Source organism: Stenella coeruleoalba, assembly GCF_951394435.1.
Source record: "Stenella coeruleoalba genome assembly, chromosome: 19".
Lineage (NCBI taxonomy): Eukaryota > Metazoa > Chordata > Mammalia > Artiodactyla > Delphinidae > Stenella > Stenella coeruleoalba.
This window is the reverse complement of record NC_137165.1, coordinates 51872523-51891126: the sequence shown is the minus strand read 5'-3', so window position 1 is coordinate 51891126 and position 18604 is coordinate 51872523. Positions and strand designations below refer to the sequence as shown.

Here is an 18604-nt window from a genome sequence, read left to right as displayed (position 1 = left end):
TGAGGGCTGGGCAGGGAGAAGCAGAGGAAGGTGGGGCAGGGTGGGGTTTTGCCAGGAAGCCCCCCCAGCAGCTCACCTCCACCACCCATGTGGCTCCTGGGGAGCCTGGGATTCCCTGGGACATAACTGGCCACGGGCCGCAGTGTCTCCCCAAGGGCTGGGCTGCTGGATCACGAGGAGGCCTGCAGCTCCTGGTTGGGGTGGTGCTGGCTGCCTGCCACACCACAAGAGGCTGAGATTCCCCTGAAGCTGAGAGCTGCATTTATTTCTCACCGGGACAGAGAAGCGAACTGGCTTGCTCTGCCCAGGAGGCATTTCCAGAAATCTGGGCTCTGACTTCTTGCTGATGAAATGCCAGATTATCCTGGGCCTCTTTGTGGCAAGAGAGCCATTGAGCAATAGGTATTTTGTTTTGCGGATGACAAGATTTTTGACACTGAAAAGTTTAAATGACAAATGCAAGAACCTTGACCGCTTCTCCACCCCTACCAGCAAGGTTGCTGGTTTGAACTCAGTGTTTGGACAAGTTGTTCTTCACAACCCGCAACTCCAACTTCCTCAGGTCCCTGGTGCCAGAAGACCTCATCTCTCCCTGTTTTAGGGCCATACAAGCCCGGTGGGGCCCATGCCAGGTCCACTGCTGCAGCCCAGGGAAAAGCCATTTTCTGAAACAGACGTTGGCAAACTATGGTGCAGGGCTGGCAGGATGCTTTTGTAAATAAAGTTTTATTGAAAATACAACCACACTCATTTCTACTGCTTGTGGCTTTTGCACCAGACTTGAGACTGAGACTGGCCCCCAACGTGTGAAATATTTACCACTGATCCCTTTAAGAAAATATTTGGCAATCTCTGCTCTGGGGGAACAGACGCCTGTCTCATGCCAGGGAGGACTGGGGTCAGGTCTTAGTTTTGGGGGGGAAGAGTATCAAGGGCTGGAAAAGATCAGGGTAACAGCTCAGTGGGGAGAGCATATCCCAGGGAGAATGAAGGCAGGAAAAGGGCTGGTGGCCTGAGGGGAGACCGAGGGCTCTGTGAGCTGCCGCATTTGCAAAGTGATCTGTGGCAGCAGGTCAGTAAAATCCCAGGAGGCCAAGCCACCATCGCCCCACCCTTGGCGGAAAAGCACAAGCTGGCTGGTTCCCTCCTGCAGCCGGGAGGCTTCAGAGCTCACACCTCCCGCCATGCATGCATTTATCAAACCAGCATGAATGAGTCGGCTTCTGGTGCCAGGTCCTCTTCTGGGTGCTCGTGCCTCAGTGCTCTAAGGCCTCAGATTTGGGGGCGGGGGGGGGGTGGCGCAGGAAGACAAAAGACACGGCAATCAACCAATGAATAAGATTAGATCACAGTTCTTAATAGAGAGAAAATGCAATCCTGTTATGGGGCCAGGCGGGCCTTTCTAGGGGAGGGAGAGCTTTAGACAGAGCTCCGAAGGATGGGGGGTGGGGGGCAGTGGTGGAGGACATTGTAAGCAGACAGAACAACTAACACAGAGATCCTAGGGCAGCAATGTGTGTGGGGAGTTTGAAGGGTGGTAAAAAGGCCAGGCTGGTGAGGCGGGGCGGTGACGGAGTAGGAGAACGGAGGGGGAGGCAGGCTGTGGCCCCAAGGCTGGTTTCATGCCATCCTTAGTACCTAGGCTGCATTCCCTACAAAACAAGAGTGCGCTCCTCAGAGGCAGCCCATCAGCCCCCAGGTCAAACTAACCTAGGAGAGTTTCTCATCACCGAGGCAGGAGGTGGGCTGGCTAGCCCCTTCCTCCCTCCTTCCTGGATTTGCAATAGCCCTGTGTTTGGGAGAGACCCTCGCTCACAAAGCAAGTTCTGGAAGGAAGGGCTTTCCTCTTACACTGGCATGATTTTCGGTCCAGGGAGTGAATCACAGACAGTGAGGCACGGGCCCTTAGCTCAGGACTTCCTGGTGTTTCCTGCCTGGGAGAGCAGCCCTGCTATCAGGGGCAGCAGCCCACCACTCCCTGACGTCAACTCTCCTTTTCATGAATGGGTTTCCTTTTCCGTTTGGGAAGACATGATCTCGGTCATCAGTCCATCGACCCTGTCATTCTCACCCTAGCACCTCCTGTTTGGGAAGAAGCAAGCAGGCTAACGAGAAGGCAGTGGGTGCAAACAGGAGGATGAGGGAGACTCAGCGGATGGGCTTCTGAGCCACCGAGGGGTTTCAGAGGACAGATGCTTTCTCGTCTGGGGTCATCAAGGTGTGACTTGAGAACTCCCAGCAGCTGTCGTCGTGTCTGCCCAGACTGCCTGTCCTCCAAGCAGCTTGGGGGTGCTCCCAGGCAGACTTTCTGGGCCACCTGTGTTAGCATGACTTACCTCCTCTACTTATTCTCCCTAACTAGTCCAGATGAGACTTCTTGGAGGAAACAGTGCTTGTGTGCTGTCATCATGTAAAAATGTAACCGTCTAAAATATTGCTCAATCCCTGAAAACCATTATTTAAAATTTTTGCAACTCTAAATGTGTGTGTTGTAGGGCAAAGTCATAGTTGCCTCACTCTGGTTGTAGCTCGGACTGTTTCAAAGTAGCCAGGAAGGCCAGAGGCCCTCGGTGTGTGGCTTCAGAAAGGACTGGGGTCATTGTCTGCTGTTTATACTTAATGTAAATACTCCTTAGTTTAACTTACGGTACTGTCAATATCTCTGTGTGCTACTATAGTTTACTTTAGATCAGAAATTCCCAGTGGGATGGTACTATGGCTGTTTGTCTCAATACCTCTCCCAGCAAAGCATCACATTGCGCAAAGAAGCTGCCAGCTCTTTTCAGGACGGTTAGGATGCTCCTGTGGTCCACGTGGTACTCATTGCCCAGCATCATGGTGCAGCCATTCAGCACCTTGACCCTGCAACTACCCTGTGCCAGGCATGGTGCAAAAGTGGAACCAAGCAAGGGATAGTTTCATTCTAGTTCCTGGAAATTAGGCAATTTGATGATTCACCACTTCTCACTTGGAAGAGTTGAATCAAATTTCGCCCTGTATTTGTAAAGCTATCTGAACTTAAAGGAAAAATTAAAATCTGAAGTACTCTCTGATTGTAAACAATTTGGAAACTCTTAAATAGCACCAAATAAGCAATGTTAACATTTTGGTGTATTTAGTTTCAGTCTGTCTGTACCCACACTCTCAAATTTTTAACAAAATGGGATAAGCTCTATACTACTCTTTGAAATGTAGATTTTACTCTTAATTTCATTAACCATTCTTTTTTTGTGTGTGTGTTACGCGGGCCTCTCACTGTTGCGGCCTCTCCCGTTGCAGAGCACAGGCTCCGGACGCGCAGGCTCAGCGGCCATGGCTCACGGGCCTAGCCGCTCCGCGGCATGTGGGATCTTCCCGGACCAGGGCACGAACCCATGTCCCCTGCATCAGCAGGCGGACTCTCAACCACTGCGCCACCAGGGAAGCCCGAGATGAACATTCTTGTAGGGAATGTATAATTCATTTCCTCGGGTAATTTGTTGAAAGCAGAATTCGGAATGTTTTGTATCCTGTGTGTCCATATCCTTTTAACCACACAACACCTCCCCTCACCACCATAAGTAGGATATGATTATCTCCTACAGCTTTTCCAGTTTCCAAGTCCCAGCCGCTGTGGACCCTGCCAAGGAACCACATGATACAGATGAGAGTCATCCGTTACCTTTTTAAAATCAGCTACAAAAAAGTGCTCTTGGCTGTAGGGATGAGCTCCTTCAGCCTCTTTGGCCATGGAGCCGTAGTTCCCAGGGGCGGGTTACAGCGTGTGTATGCATTTGGGCGCATGGGGAGGTTGGAGGGGTCTTTACAGCATCTAGACTGGGTGAGCTGCTCTGTGCCCTGGAGCTGCAGGCCCAGCGCTGACAAGGTGAAAGATGGTCCCGCCTGGGTCTGGTGGGGATTTTCCGTTCTCAGTGCGCCCGGGTGAGTCAACGGTCACCCACTTCTGTACATCTTAGCTAACACCTTGGAGCAGGGGCTCGGCCTGTCAGGTCCAGCCTGAACTTGGTCGTGGGGTCTGACAGGTGATGCCCCTCACTCTCCACCCCCATCCGGTATCAAGACCGAGTCAGGGGATGCTGGTGCCCGCGCCCTACTCCTCCACGGCCTGGTCCCTGCGTGCAGCACACCTGCGTCCCCCTGGCGGGAAACTGAGGCTGCGGGGTGGGTCCGCCTCCCCTCCAGGCTCCCGCGCGCCGCCCGTGTCCGCGCGCGCGGTTGTCAATAAAGTTCTCGCGCGCCGGAAGCGGAAGCGGCGAGTCTCCATGGCGGCGGCGGCTACGGCGGCGGCGGGGCCGGTGTTCTGGAGGCGGCTGCTGGGCCTCCTGCCTGGCCGCCCTGGGCTGGCCGCTCTCCTGGGGCGCCTGTCCGACCGACTCGGCAGGAACCGGGACCGCCGGCGCAGGAGGTGAGAGAGCGGTGGGGCTGAGGGCGTGCCCGGCCCCGACCCTCATTCCGCGCTCCCGGCGTCGCGGTGAGCTCTCCGTATCCCCGCGCGCGGGCCCGCCCGGCCCCCGCAGTCCCGCCTCGCCGCCGGCCTTCCCGGGGTGGGGGACCCCTCCCGAAGTCGGTCGGGCCGGCCGGGGGCTGAGGGGGGCGAGCCCGGCCTCCGGCCTCGTACGGTGAAGCGAAGGGGCTGTGTGTGCACACCCGGGGCGGGGGGAGGAGTTCGTGCGTTGCTTTGGGCCCCGGGGTGTGTGTGTTGGAGAGTCTTCGCGAGAGACACTGTTTGGGTCCGGAGGGGTCTTTTCCTTAAGTAATCCTAGCTGCGAGGTGACTTGACGGGAGTGAATCAGCCCTGCTGGGATTCTGTGCCTGCAGCATTTCTCACATCCTGCCAGAGAGGGCTGTGAAGCAATCCTGAGTCAGGAACACTCAGGCCAGGGAAGAGGAACCACTTGAAACCCCTTTTACACTTTGCAAAGGGCCTGTGTTCTGGAAAAGTACTGAAGTGAGTTATGGAAATAGTGAAGTAGGCTTTGAAGCAGTTCGTTCAGGCAGTGGTCTATCGAAGTAAACATTTGCCAAGTACATGCTGACCTAAGAGGCCTGCTGCTGTTGCTAATATTAAAAAAAAAAAAAAAAGACTTATGTGCAAGTAGTTTTCTTGTTGGAGAGACTCGAGCCTTACGCTTGTTTCTTAAGAAAAAAAATCTTGGAACTGCGTCTTTTTGCAGAGTTTGCGCCTTAGATTTTTATCTGCTACTAGGGTGAGATGTGACCTTCTGGCCTTTGGTAGAGAGATCTGTGGTCCAGTCATGTGTGCTGATTCTAGGTATGGAAAGGAACTTGCTTCTTATTGGGTTACTTTGGAAGATTTTCAGCAAAAATTCAGGTTTCACTTAGGGGAACTTTTTGTGATAGAATCAGCCCAGGACGGAACTCTTGGAAGCTTACTGATCAGAACGGCTTTAAGTTTCACATCAGTGAACCCGGTGGGAGTGGGGTGTAGAAGAGGTGGCCTCTGTTCTCTGTAATTGGTGCTTAGCAAAGACCTGTTTATTCCAGTGGGTAGTGAAGTCAGATGACTTCTACGTCCTGGTATCAAACCACTGAGAAATTTGGTTTAAAGTTTCAAAAAATGTTCTCAAGGACGAGATGTTTAGGCCATTTTGTCATTTCCCTTGTATGTATTTCAACTATACAGAAAAGTACTTCATGATTAATCACTGTTTAACATCGGAGTTGATTACTAAAGGCTGTTGGGGCAATCGCCACAAATTCTTTTAAGAAAGACATTTCTCTTGAGTGTTTTTCTGCAGGGGGGGAGGGCAGTGTGGCCGTGGGGATAGTCTACATTGACTTCTTAAAAGTCTTTTTTGTAAATAGCATTAGTGGATGCAGGACTTGTGGCTCCATATTTCTTCTTGATTAAGTTGGTTAAGGCTGTGGGTCAAAAATTAAACCAGGAACTCAGCTAAATCACAGACATAGAAACACAAATGTCAGATATTTGCGTCTTTTACTCCTTGGAGGTGATGCCTATGCTAGGACGGAGGATAAATGTTTTGAGCAGTATTACTACAGTACTGTGGGGTTCTGACCCTTTCTTTGCCTTATTTGGTTTGCAGATGTTTTCTGCTTCTCTGTGGCCTGGCTGTTTGGGGTTACTCATGTCTGTATGGCCGCTCACCTCCAGTGGCTGCTGACTTTCGTTTCTTCTCTATTGTTCAGTTGCACCAACCAATTCCTCATTCCCCGAATGATGTGGTTTCTTGTAACTCTGATCATTGATTCATTGATAATAGTTCTGTGTAGCCATGAACTTATTTTAGATTTTAGCTTGCCAGTCTGACTCAACTGTTGGAGTGCCTGGTGAATCCTCGTGACTAGCAAGGGGAGTGGTGAGAGGGAACAGTTCTTTACTGCAGTGGTTTCCTTTCAGTTATAGAGACAGTCATAGTGACAGAGAACTCTATTTAAAATTACTTCTAGGGGCTTCCCTGGTGGAGCAGTAGTTAAGTATCTGCCTGCCAATTCAGGGGACACGGGTTCGAGCCCTGGTCTGGGAAGATCCCACATGCCGCGGGGCACCTAAACCCGTGTGCCACAGCTGCTGAGCCTGCGCTCTAGAGCCCGTGAGCCACAACTGCTGAGCCCGTGCACCACGACTACTGAAGCCCGCGCACCTAGAGCCCATGCTGCAACAAGAGAAGCCACGGCAATGAGACTCCCGTGCACCGCAACAAAGAGTAGTCCCCCGCTCACTGCAACTAGAGAGAGCCCGCGTGCAGCAACAAAGGCCCAAAGTAGCCATAAATTAATCAATTAAAAAAATTACTTCTAATTAGTGATTTGGAAATACTGCTGTTTTTTCTTAAGCAGGCATCTGACTCATTACCGTGGACAGCTGGATTCATTCACTCATTCAGCATGCGTGTATAGAGCACAGCTGTGCTGTGCTAGGTACCAAGGGAACATACATAGTCCCACCTTCATGGTGCTCAGACCCATAAACAGACAATAGTAAAGTAAGGTAGGAAAGGTCATGGCAGCACTAAGGCACACCTGGAAGTCACAGAAGGCTCCCGGGCGGTGATGATCTTGGAGCTGTGTTTTGGAGGCGTGTAGGAGTAGGCTAGGTGAGGAAGTGGGGAGCCAGTGTTCAAGGAAGGATAGTGAGTGATGTAGGTTGATGGTGGCAGCGGCGGTCTAGGCCTGAGGGGGTGGGGCTTGTATGAAGTCATGGACAGTGGGAAGAGAAGAGAGGGCTGGACTGGAATCAGCTCTGGTGGGGGTGTGTAGGGGGGTGCTGAGGAGGTAGCTCATGTTTCTGACTTGGGTGACTACATGGATGGTGGCATGCTTCACTAAAACAGGGAGCGAGAAAGAGGACCAAGTTTGGGGGATGACGATAAGGTGAGTTCAGGGCATGTCCATTCGTATCCAGGTGGGTCCAAGTGGAGGCGCTCACTGTTCAGGTGAAGGGCGGGTCCGGTGCTCAGGCGAGGAAGACAGAAACTTCAGGTAGTTTCTTGGAGTCATCAGACTACACAGAATTGACTTGTTATTTGGGGTATGAGACCTGGTGGAAAATGTGTCAAGAGGGCGTTAGTTCCTAACTGAGTTTGCTGCCATACAAGGAAATATTTTCTCTGTGGTCTCCTTTTTCTTTTTTTAAAAACTCTTTTCAATTTGAGCTATGTGTGCAGAAAAGTCTTTATTTTTGAAACCCAAGTTCTATTTTCTTTATTTTAGGTGTGTGTATTTGTGTGTATGTGTGTGTATGTGTGTGTGTGGGGTGGTGGTGGGGTGTCCTAACTTTCCCGAGTGTAAGAGGGAAACATAACCAGCAAACTGTTCTTTTTATTAGGTTTCCTTACTTTGTAATGCCAGCTCAACATACTCTTATTCTACTTCTTAGTGGTTTCTACTCTGAGGGACCACCAGGTTTCCAGAAATTACTTTTTCTCTGAGTTTTCTGATGCTGGGACCCAGTCCTCCTTATTCATTAGAGTTCAGTAGCGCCACCTCTTGTATTATAGCAGTAGAATGGGTGGGAGGGGGGATATTTAGAATCAAAGCATGATTTCCCCAAATAATTCAAATTTGATCTTGCAGAGAATTAAAATAAGATTTGCAGCTGACTGACTTGTAAATTGTAGCTTTATTAGGTTCATATTGACCTGAGTACCCTCTGAGCACATTGCTGCTGCTGATGAAGTAGGCTGGTCAGTCAGCTGTGTGCTCATAGATAGAAACTAGCCTGGGATTGAAGCGGTCTGATAGATAATGCCCTTGTAAACACGTGATCCGAGTAATGTAAATGAGTCGTTTTCACTGCCGGGAAGTCAGGCTGGTTGCAGCAGTTTGGATTAGTAGAACGTGTGAGTGGTTCTCGGCAGGCACTTGGCTATGCCTGGTGCCTTTGGCTACGGAGGTGTGTTGTGGGTTATAAGTATATGTTAGGTTTCTAGCCCCTCGATGTAATCGACTTTCTTTTGGACAAGCCAAGAGGAGAGTCAGCGTGTTGCCACATGCTGGCAGCCCCGGCCTCGTGCCGGCCTTGAGGGAGCAGCCATTGGTCTTCTGTGACCTACGGGAATTCACACTCATTTCCCTTACTTGGGTTTAGGTCTTGCGTTAGTCAGGAAGGGCTGCCTGCTGCTGGGGCTGCAGGAAGTTTCGTCCTTTCGTGTAGTTTTTCGAGCCTTTTTCAGGAAGTGTTATGACTTGGTCTTTTCTCATCACTTCACCTCTTTACGTTTAAATGTGTGTGACGGGGGGAGGGTGGGTTTTTCTTAAAAAGTAGTTTCTGAAAATATTGCAATCCGGAGAGCTCAGTTTCTTTTAAAACATTCTTTCTTTTTTCGTCGTTTTGTACAGATTTGGGTGGGATACAAACCACAGAGTGTGTACCACGAACCTTATAGTCCCTGGAGAGCTCGTGGACCTTTAGACCATGACCCTGAGTGCAGGACACTTAATTAGTGCCCTGGCGTGGTACAGGGGACAGAACTCTTGTGCTGTCCACGGTGGATTTGTGGTTAGTGTAGGAGATAGTCCTCCGGCATCACCGTTTTCTTCCTTCAAAGCCCTGCAGACCCTGTTTTGAAAAGACGCTAGGAGGTGGGCCTGCTTCCTTGTGTCCCAAAGGGTGGGTGACACCACTGTGGCCCCAGGGGAAGCACCTGTGTCCTCTGAAGCCGTGAGAGCTGTGCGGGGCCTGGTGGAGGTGAAGTGCAGACCCAGGTGGAACTCTCTGGCGTTGCCTTTCCTTAGTAGCGCCTCCACTGCCCCCGTGAGAGCTCGGTTGGACCTCCAGGCGCACTGTTGTGCATCCTGACGAACGGAGAACGCAAGGTGTGGCAGTATTTTTCCATGGGGCACTTGCAGCTTCAGAATGTTTGGTGGAATGGAAGACTCCTGTCTCTGCACACAAAGGAGAAATGCCTTCTCCCGTTTTCTGAAGCTTCCCTTGCACATAGCTGTGTTCCGGCCTCTCAGCAGCCGCTCTGCTCTCGCTCTTGCGGTTTGACTGGCTGCTCTGAACTCAAGGCCCGCTGCGGTCCTGTGCCTCTCATGAGTCGGGTGGGTGCATCGTCCTGTCTAGGGCAGGCTTCTGCTGTCCCTGCTTTAATGGTGGCCCCCGGACCATGGACAAGAGTGTTACTGCATGCTGTTCTTGGTCAAGGCAGTCCAGATATGGATTCCTTTTAGAGATGCTGAGAAGAAACTTCCCTCTCTTCCCCACTGCCCTCCCACTCCATACTCACTGTGTTCTCCTAGCGTCACCCCCCCCATCCTCTCACCCCATTCCCCCAGGCCCCTCTCCAGGTGGAGGGAGTGGCCCCAGGTCAGGGGTCCTCAGCACTTAGGCCCAGCCCACTCTCCAGCTCAGGGAATTTGTTTGCAAATTTCATAGGAAGCCCTAAATCACCTGGCTGAACCTTTCCCCAGAGTCAGGTGTCTGTGTGGGTGGTGGCTGGAGCCCACCCTTTGGAGAGGATGCTGTCAGTTTCACCTTCAGAATTGTGGGCCGAGGATTGTTTTGCATTGTTGTTGCCGCCTCTGCCACCCGCTGAGGGCTGTAGCAAAGTAGTTAGGCTTGCCTGAGTTCAAGTACCAGGGCGCGCCCCTGATCTGGCCTTAGCTCTGTCCTCCAAACTTCCCTGATGATCCAGAGTAAAGGAGTGAGAGGGCGGCAGAACCTTATTATCTGGCCCCCCAGCCCCTGCCACTTCCTCCTCCCTATAACTAGAAATGGGAGCTCCATGTTATCTAGAAAGAGATGATTCAGGGGAGTGCAGGCCTAGATGTGGAAAATGTGTGTGTGTTTGTTTAGTTCTCTAAATGGTGAGTGTGACAGCCCTGCTTTTTTTGTAGAGTAACCACAGCTCCCTGCCTCCTCCTGTCTCTTGGGGGTTAGGGTTTTGACCCGGGACAGCTGCCTGGAGGGGGAAGTTGCTTGTGCAGGTGGTCGGCCCCTGGAGGCTGGGATTACTGTGCAGCAGGGGCTGTGGCTGGCACGGGGAGAAGTGTTTTCTGAGAAGATTCCCAGGCGTCCGTCATGGAAAGCGGGAACTCACCCCCGTGGGGATCTGGCTGAGATGCACGGAGAACGTGAGCCCCTGCGCTGTCTCCCACGGAGACTGGCTGCTTCTGCCCCGGCCCAGGTGCTGCAGTTAGATTTTGAGTGTCTGGGCTCTGGATGTGGTCTCCCCACCTTTGCCGACCTTGTGGGGCCTTTATAAAACTCTGTGCTCTTTTTCCAAGCACCTTCCTCTTTGGAATGTGAAGTTACCACCTGAGGGTTGGGTCTCCTCCACGATGAATCCCTGAAACCTAATAGGTTTTCAGTTCTTCTCCTGTCTAACAAAAATAAACCTGTCAGTACACAGGTTAAACAGGAAGTAACATAAAAAAGCCCTCAGCAGATCTTGGACTGAGGCCCTGATCTGGACTTGGACTGAAGCTTCCCAGGAGAGCTGCCCGACAGGCCCGCAGCCTGCCCGCGGTGGCCCAAGGCCAAGCCTGTCCTGCCGAGCCCCTCTCCTGGGTGGCGGGGCCTGACCCCCGTACAGTCACTGTGTGTCTTCTCTGGACTGCCTGTTGAGCCCCTCCTGGGTTTTTCTGGCGCTGGTGGGTTTTGGCAGTTCCTGCCTCTTCCCTTTGCTCGCACCTCTCCTCGCCTGGAGCCCCCGCACTTACTGTCTGAATCCCACCGGGCGATCAAAGCCCATTTGGAGGGACGGTGTTGTGAGGCGTCCCCAGCAGCTCAGGCATCAGCAGCTCCCCTTTTTGGTTATTTGAAGCACATCTACCATATGTATATTTTGACCTTTCCTTCATTAGCCTTAGCATTTTCTTTTGTGTTCTTAGATGATTTCAGGTGTGTACGCTTGTGAGGCCACCAGGTTTGTGGGCAGTGGTGCCCAGGCCGGCCGTGCCTCCCCCGTACACCATCAGTGCTCACATGACCACTTGGATTGAGGCCCAGGTTGGCACTTGCCCTCTCCTGGGTTGCTGTGTGCCAAAGAGGTGTTTCCTCATCTTCCTTTTTGGGAGTGGCTCTGAGTCTGTTGGCTCATCTGAAGAACGCGTGGGGACTGACTGCATGGCCTGGGTTGCCGGCGACACCCTGGATACTTTTTATATGGTCTGAGCGATAAGTGCTGTGAGATTGGGAGATCAGTTGATCTTACAGCGCTGTGGGGTTTTCCTCCTCAAACAGACTATGTTTAATTAATGAACATTAGACTTTAGCCCCACTTTGCGGCTTCTCGTTGATAGATTGTTGTGCACCTTTCCCGTTCTCATGCTTTTCCGTTGGACTGAAGGCGCTCCCTCTCCCCTCTGGAAGGTAGCCTTGAGCACAGCAGGAGCATGGCCTCCACTTTGGGGAAATCGAGGTCGCAATCCCTTGTTTACACGTCTAGGCCTTTCATTTGCTGCTTGTTACCCGGGAGCCAGAGGAGACGTGTAGCAAGCTGATGCCCGGGAGTGTGGTCCCCACCTCTGCTCGGAGGCCCATGGTGAACCCTGGCTTCCCAGGGTCCAGACCCGGTGTCTTCCACCCGCTGACTAAACTTTTCTTGGCAATGAGTTGCCGTGACAGCCCGGTGGGCTTTCTGGGAAGCACAGCTGCAGGCCATCTGGCGTGTGTGTAGGGACATTCAGGAACCCTGGGAAGATTCAGCGTTTTATCAGGAGGCAAGTGAATGAAATCATCTTCCTGGAATTTGTGGCCCTTCAGGCCTTGGGGTGTTTAAGCGTCCTTTCCCTAGAGCCCCTCTTGAGGCCGTGGTGAAGGTCACGCGCTGAAAAGGATTTTCCTGCCGCTCTTTGCTGGAAGTCAGATGAGGGGCTGGTTGGTGTGGGGCTCTGGGTGTGCACTGCCCTCCCCCGGCCCCTGCAGGTGTCTCGTCATCCGGACAAAGATGAGGCTCAGTGGGCAGGGGACTGTTTACTGCGGTCTTGGCCTCAGTGGACGGGAACCAGCCAGAGATTGGGTGTGACCTCTGAGAAGAATGTGTCCAGGGGTGAAGGGGCAGTTGTCGTCACTGCCGGCCCCTCTTGAGGTGACCTCTTCCAGTGCCAGCTTTTCTCTCTGTATCCTAGTATTAAAGAGAAAACTTAATTTTTTCTGGGTCCTTCCTTGAACAAAAGCCCATTTATCTCATCAGTGAGACAACCGGGGGTCTGGGTTGTACTCACCAGCCTGAGACCAGACCTGCCCTTGCAAGCAGCCTTTGGCGGCTTTCTGCGGGTGGGTTCGTTGGGGCCATTAACCAGGCGATGGCTTTTCTGAGTTTACTTGTGGCTGCTCTAAATTTTGAGTTGTTTGGAATCAGCATAAAGTTTGGGGTTTATCCATAGGCTTTGGCAATTCTTAAGTTGCTCAACTTGTAGGGGCTGAAAAATTCTTTTACAGAGTTTGACTGGGGCTTTCTTAAGATGGTCTAGGAAATCTGAAGTTCGCCCACCCCGAAAAATTCTTATTTGCCCACAGGAGCTGAGAGAGACTTGTGAGGAAGTATTTGAGAAGTGTGACCCTTTGTATGTCTCTTTTCCCAGGCCACCATGGCTGTTGTTGGCGCCTCTGCTGTCTCCAGCTGTCCCCCATGTCACGTCGCCTCCTTGCTGCCTGTGTCCGGAGGGTGTGCATCGCTTCCAGTGGATCAGAAACCTGGTTCCAGAGTTCGGAGTCTCCAGCTCTCACGTCAGGGTGCTTTCTTCACCTGCAGAGTTTTTTGAGCTCATGAAGGTAAGTTGTGTCTAAGAGAGAGGGTCAGACATGGAATTAGAGGTTTGGGGGCATAAGGTTGGCCGAGTCCTGGGCTGAAGCACCTTGTGTTCTAGACACTTTTTTTTTTTTTTTTTTTTGTTCTAGACACTTTTGATGGCTGCTCAGCTTATTCCTGCGGGTTCCACCTGTTAGGTTTCCGCTTCACAGATGGCTGAGTTGAGCCGTGATCAGAAGCTCTCCTGGGTGGCTGATGTCTCAGGTGGAGCAGCTCAGAGCTTGCGGGCACTGAGGGTCAGGTCCTAGGTTTTGTTTCTTGTGACAGATTGATTCCCTTCGTTCCGTGTTGGAGATGTAGGCTAGGCGGGAGGTTAGTGAGAGCTTGGGGACCTCAGCAGGCACGTCCCCGCTGAGGACGTCTGGGAGGGAACGAACCTCATTCTGGTTAGGGCATGGCAGACTCCTGCCCCGGCAACGGCTCCAACACACAGTAGCTCCATAGAGTAGATGACAGGAAATGGAGACATAATGACCTGTGGATGGGATTTGATATGTAGGAAGTGGCCGGGAGCCTCTCAATTCAGTGGAGAGTACTTACAGGTAACTGGAAAGTCTGGATGTCTGGTTTTAGGTCTCGTGATCCTGGTTCTTTTCCGTAATTCTGTCTAAAGTTTGTACCTTCTCTCTCTTGGTAGAGGTGCTAAACTTCGCATTTGGCGGGGTTCGGCTTTCAATACATAAGTCAGGTGTTCATGCCACGTCTAGTTATTTGTGGTTAAACTGCTCATTGGAATGAAGTAATTAAACGCTAATTAATTTTTAGTTACATGAATTCTGAGTTTGTATTAATTCAGTGATGTTAGAATTAAGGTATGATGCGGTCAGAAGTGCTGGGACATAACAGGAAATATATGTAGATGTTCCTTTTTCTGCACAACAAACTCTAGTTCATTTGAATGCTTGCACATTTTCTCTCCTTTGCCCTGTTGTTCTGTAGATCCACTCTTAGCTTAATTTCCGGCTGGCTTATTCTGGTATGGTGTGTGTGTGTGTGTGTGTGTGTGTGTGTGTGTGTGTGTGTGTGCGTGTGCGCGTGCGTGTGTGTGTGCGCGCGCACATACATGCATGCATGCTCTCCCCCACTTCCCTACACTGCTTGACTCTCCTGTGTGTCCTTGTTTGTGTAGAACTGATGCTGAGGCTGTTTGCTCTTTACTCCTACTTGGTTCTCTGCTTGGCTTGAAGAAACAGGTTTTTCAAAGGAGGTGGTTCTTAGTGTTCCAATCAACTCCGGGTGAAGGATGGACTGAGTCTCCACATGGGGGTCCCCTGGCCTGGAGGTGAGGCCACGCGGCGCCTGGAGGGACGCATGAGGGGCTCAGCCCAGCAGGCCAGGAAGAAGCCGAGGCCACCGTTCCCTGCCTTCTGCACTGAGTCATGGGCGGGTTCTCCGGCAAGTTCTATGTGGAGCGGGATGTGTTTCTTCTTGGGACAGAGTGGCCCGTGTTCCCTGAGAAGAGAGTGCAGCGTGGTTTCTGCCTGGGCCCAGGCCTTCGTGACAGCTGAGCTTGTACCAGAGGACCTGGTGCCATGGCAAACAATTGCATAGACTTTTGCTGCCCGAACTTGATTGCCTCACACTTTACTTGTTTTCCTCTCTTTCCTGTCTTCATACTCACTTTCCCCACAAACAACCATCTGAATAAATAACAAAACGAAGGAAACAGCAAACATAGGAAATTCTTTTGTTTGTTCCTTGCATATAAGCCTTTCCCAGTGGTGTGTTGGTGTGTTTATCTAGTCAAGATGCCCCTCTTCCTCCGTCGACAGTGCAGGCTGTGGGGGCCATGTGGGAAAGCCAGCACGTGTGTGTGTCCTGCCTCCCCGGTGCCCTCGCCAGCTTGCCCTGAGGGTGGTGCTGCCCTTCTTCCTGCTCTTGACCTCCTCTGGGGCCTGGCCGCGCTGGTGAGGGGTCTGGTGTACTCCCATGGCTGGATCAGGTCTCGGGAGAGGATGCTGGCTATTGGAACTGATGCATCATCTTTGAATGTTGGTGTGTTCTGTTTGTGTGTCTAGCTAGGTACCTGTCTGTCTGCATCTCAAAACTGTTGCATGCTTGGGACTTCCCTGGTGGCGCAGTGGTTAAGAATCCGCCTGCCAATGCAGGTGACACGGGTTTGAGCTCTGGTCCGGGAAGATCCCACATGCCGTGGAGCAGCTAAGCCTGTGCTCCACAACTACTGAGCCTGTGCTCTAGAGCTACTGAGCCCGCGTGCCACAACTACTGAAGCCCGCATGCCTAGAGCCCGTGGTCTGTAACAAGAGAAGCCACCGCAATGAGAAGCTCGTGCACCGCAATGAAGAGTAGCCCCCGCTCACCACAACTAGAGAAAGCCCGCGTGCAGCGACGAAGACCCGACACAGCCAAAAATAAACATAAATAAATTTATTTAAAAAAAAATTACATGCTCATTATAAAACCCCAGCTGTGCAGACGGGGCTGGAGTGCAAGTTTGCCCCCGCACTCCCTCGTCTGGCTCTGCTCCTCGGACACACACACACACACACACACCCCCATACAGGTGTGCATGGGGTGGTGACGGGGGAGCATGGTTTACGTTCTGTTCAGTGATTTGCTTCTGTTCCTGCAGTGCACTGTGGCCATCCCCTCAGGTCAGTGTGCAAAGACCGTCATTCTTTTCGTGGCTGTGCTGTATCTTATAGCATGGCTAGATCATGCCTTACTTTCAGGCTGAGTATTTTAAATTAGGGTTGTGGGTCCTAACCTGGTAGGTTACCACACACATTTGGGGCTTGCTTTAAATATTAATTGGTGAAGATACAGGATAGTGCAGCTTGCAGTGTTATTTGCCTCCAATATCAAAGGACTGTATCTTTCTCACTGAACTGTGAAAATGGTGATTATGAATTTTGAATTGTTTCTTCTCTTCAGGGGCAGATAAAAGTAGCCAAGAGGCGGGTCGTGATGGCGTCCCTCTACCTGGGGACAGGTCCTTTGGAACAGGAACTGGTAAGGTTTAAGCAGGGGTGGTCCTACTGGCAGTAGTGAGTCACCCTAAAACCTCGGGCTGTGTAGAGCCGTGGAGTTGGGGTAGAGCCGCCCTCCTTGGCCTGCGTCTCAGGCCAGCTTTTGTTCTTGTTGCCCCAGATTCTGGGGCACGTCAGGAGGATCAGGTAGGGGTGCAGGGAGATGTGATCCTGGGCCTCCTGACCTCGCTGGCCCGTGTCCTCCTCACCCTGCGCAGGGGCCGTAGGCCATCTGTCTGCCAAGCCGGGGCTCCGAGAATTGTGACCCGCAGGCCAAACCTGGCCACTGCCTATTTATGTGTGGAATATGGGCTAAGGATGGTGTTCACATTTTCTTTTTTTTAAATTTATTTATTTATTTTTGGCTGCGTTGAGTTTTTGTTGCTGCGTGCGGGCTTTCTCTAGTTGCAGTGAGTGGGGGCTACTCTTCCTTGCGGTGCGTGGGCTTCTCATTGCGGTGGCTTCTCTCTTTCTTTAAAAATAAATTTATTTGTTTATTTTATTTTTGGCTGCGTTGGGTCTTTGTTGCTGTGCTCAGGCTTTCTCTAGTTGTGGCGAGCAGGGACTACTCTTCGTTGCGGTGCGCGGGCTTCTCATTGCAGTGGCTTCTCGTTGCGGAGCACTGGCTCTAGGCACGCGGGCTTCAGTAGTCGTGGCGTGCGGGCTCTAGAGTGCAGGCTCAGTAGTTGTGGCGCATGGGCTTAGTTGCTCTGCCCATGCGCCACAACTACTGAGCCTGTGCTCTAGAGCCCGTGAGCCATGACTACTGAAGCCCGTGCACCTAGATCTTCTGCCATGTGGGATCTTCCTGGACCAGGGCTCAAACCCGTGTCCTCTGCTTTACATTTTCAATGTTTGGCAAAAGATCAAAAGAGGAGTAGTAATTGTGTCACATGAAAAGCATGTGAAATTCAGCTCTCTGTGTCCATAAACGAAGCTTTATTGGAGCATAGTGACTCTCATTAATTTTTGTTCTGTCTATGGCTGCTTTCTTGCTACAGTGGCTGAACTGAGTAACTGTGACAGGGATCATCTGACCTGCAAAGCCCAAGATATTTACTGTCTGGTCCTTTATAGAGAAGGCTTTCTGAGTCTGTGTTAGACAGAGGAGCCAGCATGGCAGGTCGAGCTGGCCGTTGCTTTCGCCCAGGGCTGGTGTCGGGTGCGGGTCTGCGGCCAGCCTGGCTCCACCTAGACTTGCTGTCATGCCGTGCTTGTCCCTTCCAGCGAGACACGCGGGGCTGGGAAGGAGCAGACGTCAGCTGTTGTGCAGCGGGTGCTTCCTGTAGGACGAGCCCAGCGCAGAATCTGTAGGTTGAGCTGAAGTGGGTGTGAATGAGGTCGTTGTGTTGTCGGAGTCCCTGGATGGCTTTCTACTCTGAGGGAGTGAGATGGACCCTTGCCCACAGCAAGTGTTTCTTGGTTTGCCTTGTTCAGCAACCCCCAGGGCATAGCTGGAGGAGAACAGGGGCTGTGGTAGGGGGCAGGAGAGAGCCCACCCCTTCCCTTCCTGTGTGAGGAAAGGCTGCCCCGCTTTCAGGACGTGCTCTTAGCTGCCACCTTGGGAAGCGTGTTTGTTCTCCTGGGAGAAGAATGCCACGTCCAGCCTGTGGAGAGTGGCAGTGGGCAGGTTGTGTCTTGGATTTATTTGTTCAGCAAATATTTACCGAGTGATGTCTGTGTGTGGGGCGCTGTTTGTTGTGTGCCTGTAAGGATGATCCATTGGAACGTGTGTGGGAGCTGGTGTCTTAGTGTTTTCAAGAGCGGCGAGGTCCAGACCCTTGGGCACCGCGTCCCTGACTCCCAGAGCCTTCATCCTGCCAGGCCCGGGCCGCAGACGCCATGTCTTCGGATTACGGTTACCGCGGTGGCCTCAGGTGAAGAGATTCTGCATCGTTGGCTTCTGGGCAAGCGTGGCTGGTGTGTGCGTGTACATGCTTGTGTGTGTGTTCAAAGAGGACCGTGGGGGCATTAGCTGACAGGTTGGTTCATTTCTTTAATACATAACCATCTTTTCAGATCTTTCATTTCTGTTCTTTTGGGGTCTTTTCTTGGCAGGTGGATTGCCTGGAAAGCACTCTAGAAAAGTCACTCCAGACGAAGTTTCCTTCCGACCTCAGGGTGTCCATTCTCTTAGACTTCACGCGGGGCTCAAGAGGTAGGTCTGACGCCCTCCCTGGCCCCCTGATTCTTCCCTGTTCAGGAAGAACGAGGAATTACACCCTCACCGCCCTGTCCTTAGCCAGCAGCAAGGCTATTTGAAGCCCTTCTGGGATGGCCCAGGACGGCCTGTCTGTCAGGATTCTGTCTGTGGCAAGTGACCGACAGTCCAAGTAAAAATGACTTTGGGAAAAAGAGAATTGTTTTGACTTC

General features: G+C 51.9%; 1 protein-coding gene across 11 annotated transcripts in view; it reads left to right on the top strand.

Moving 5' to 3' along the window:
* Positions 1 to 4112: 4112 nt before the first annotated feature.
* The window catches only part of PGS1 (phosphatidylglycerophosphate synthase 1), a 108538-nt gene continuing 94046 nt past the window's right edge, over positions 4113 to 18604 (top strand). For 10 of the 11 annotated variants that reach the window (XR_013825070.1, XR_013825072.1, XR_013825073.1 and 7 more), the window contains exons 1-4: positions 4113 to 4405; positions 13015 to 13204; positions 16137 to 16214; positions 18290 to 18389. Coding sequence is in view for 4 of the 11 variants with exons in the window: in XM_079904934.1 (XP_079761060.1) it covers positions 4263 to 4405; positions 13015 to 13204; positions 16137 to 16214; positions 18290 to 18389 (511 nt within the window). In the remaining 7 variants the exon portion in view is untranslated. The remainder of the gene's footprint in view (positions 4406 to 13014; positions 13205 to 16136; positions 16215 to 18289; positions 18390 to 18604) is intronic. The other variant, XR_013825071.1, reaches the window with a different exon arrangement.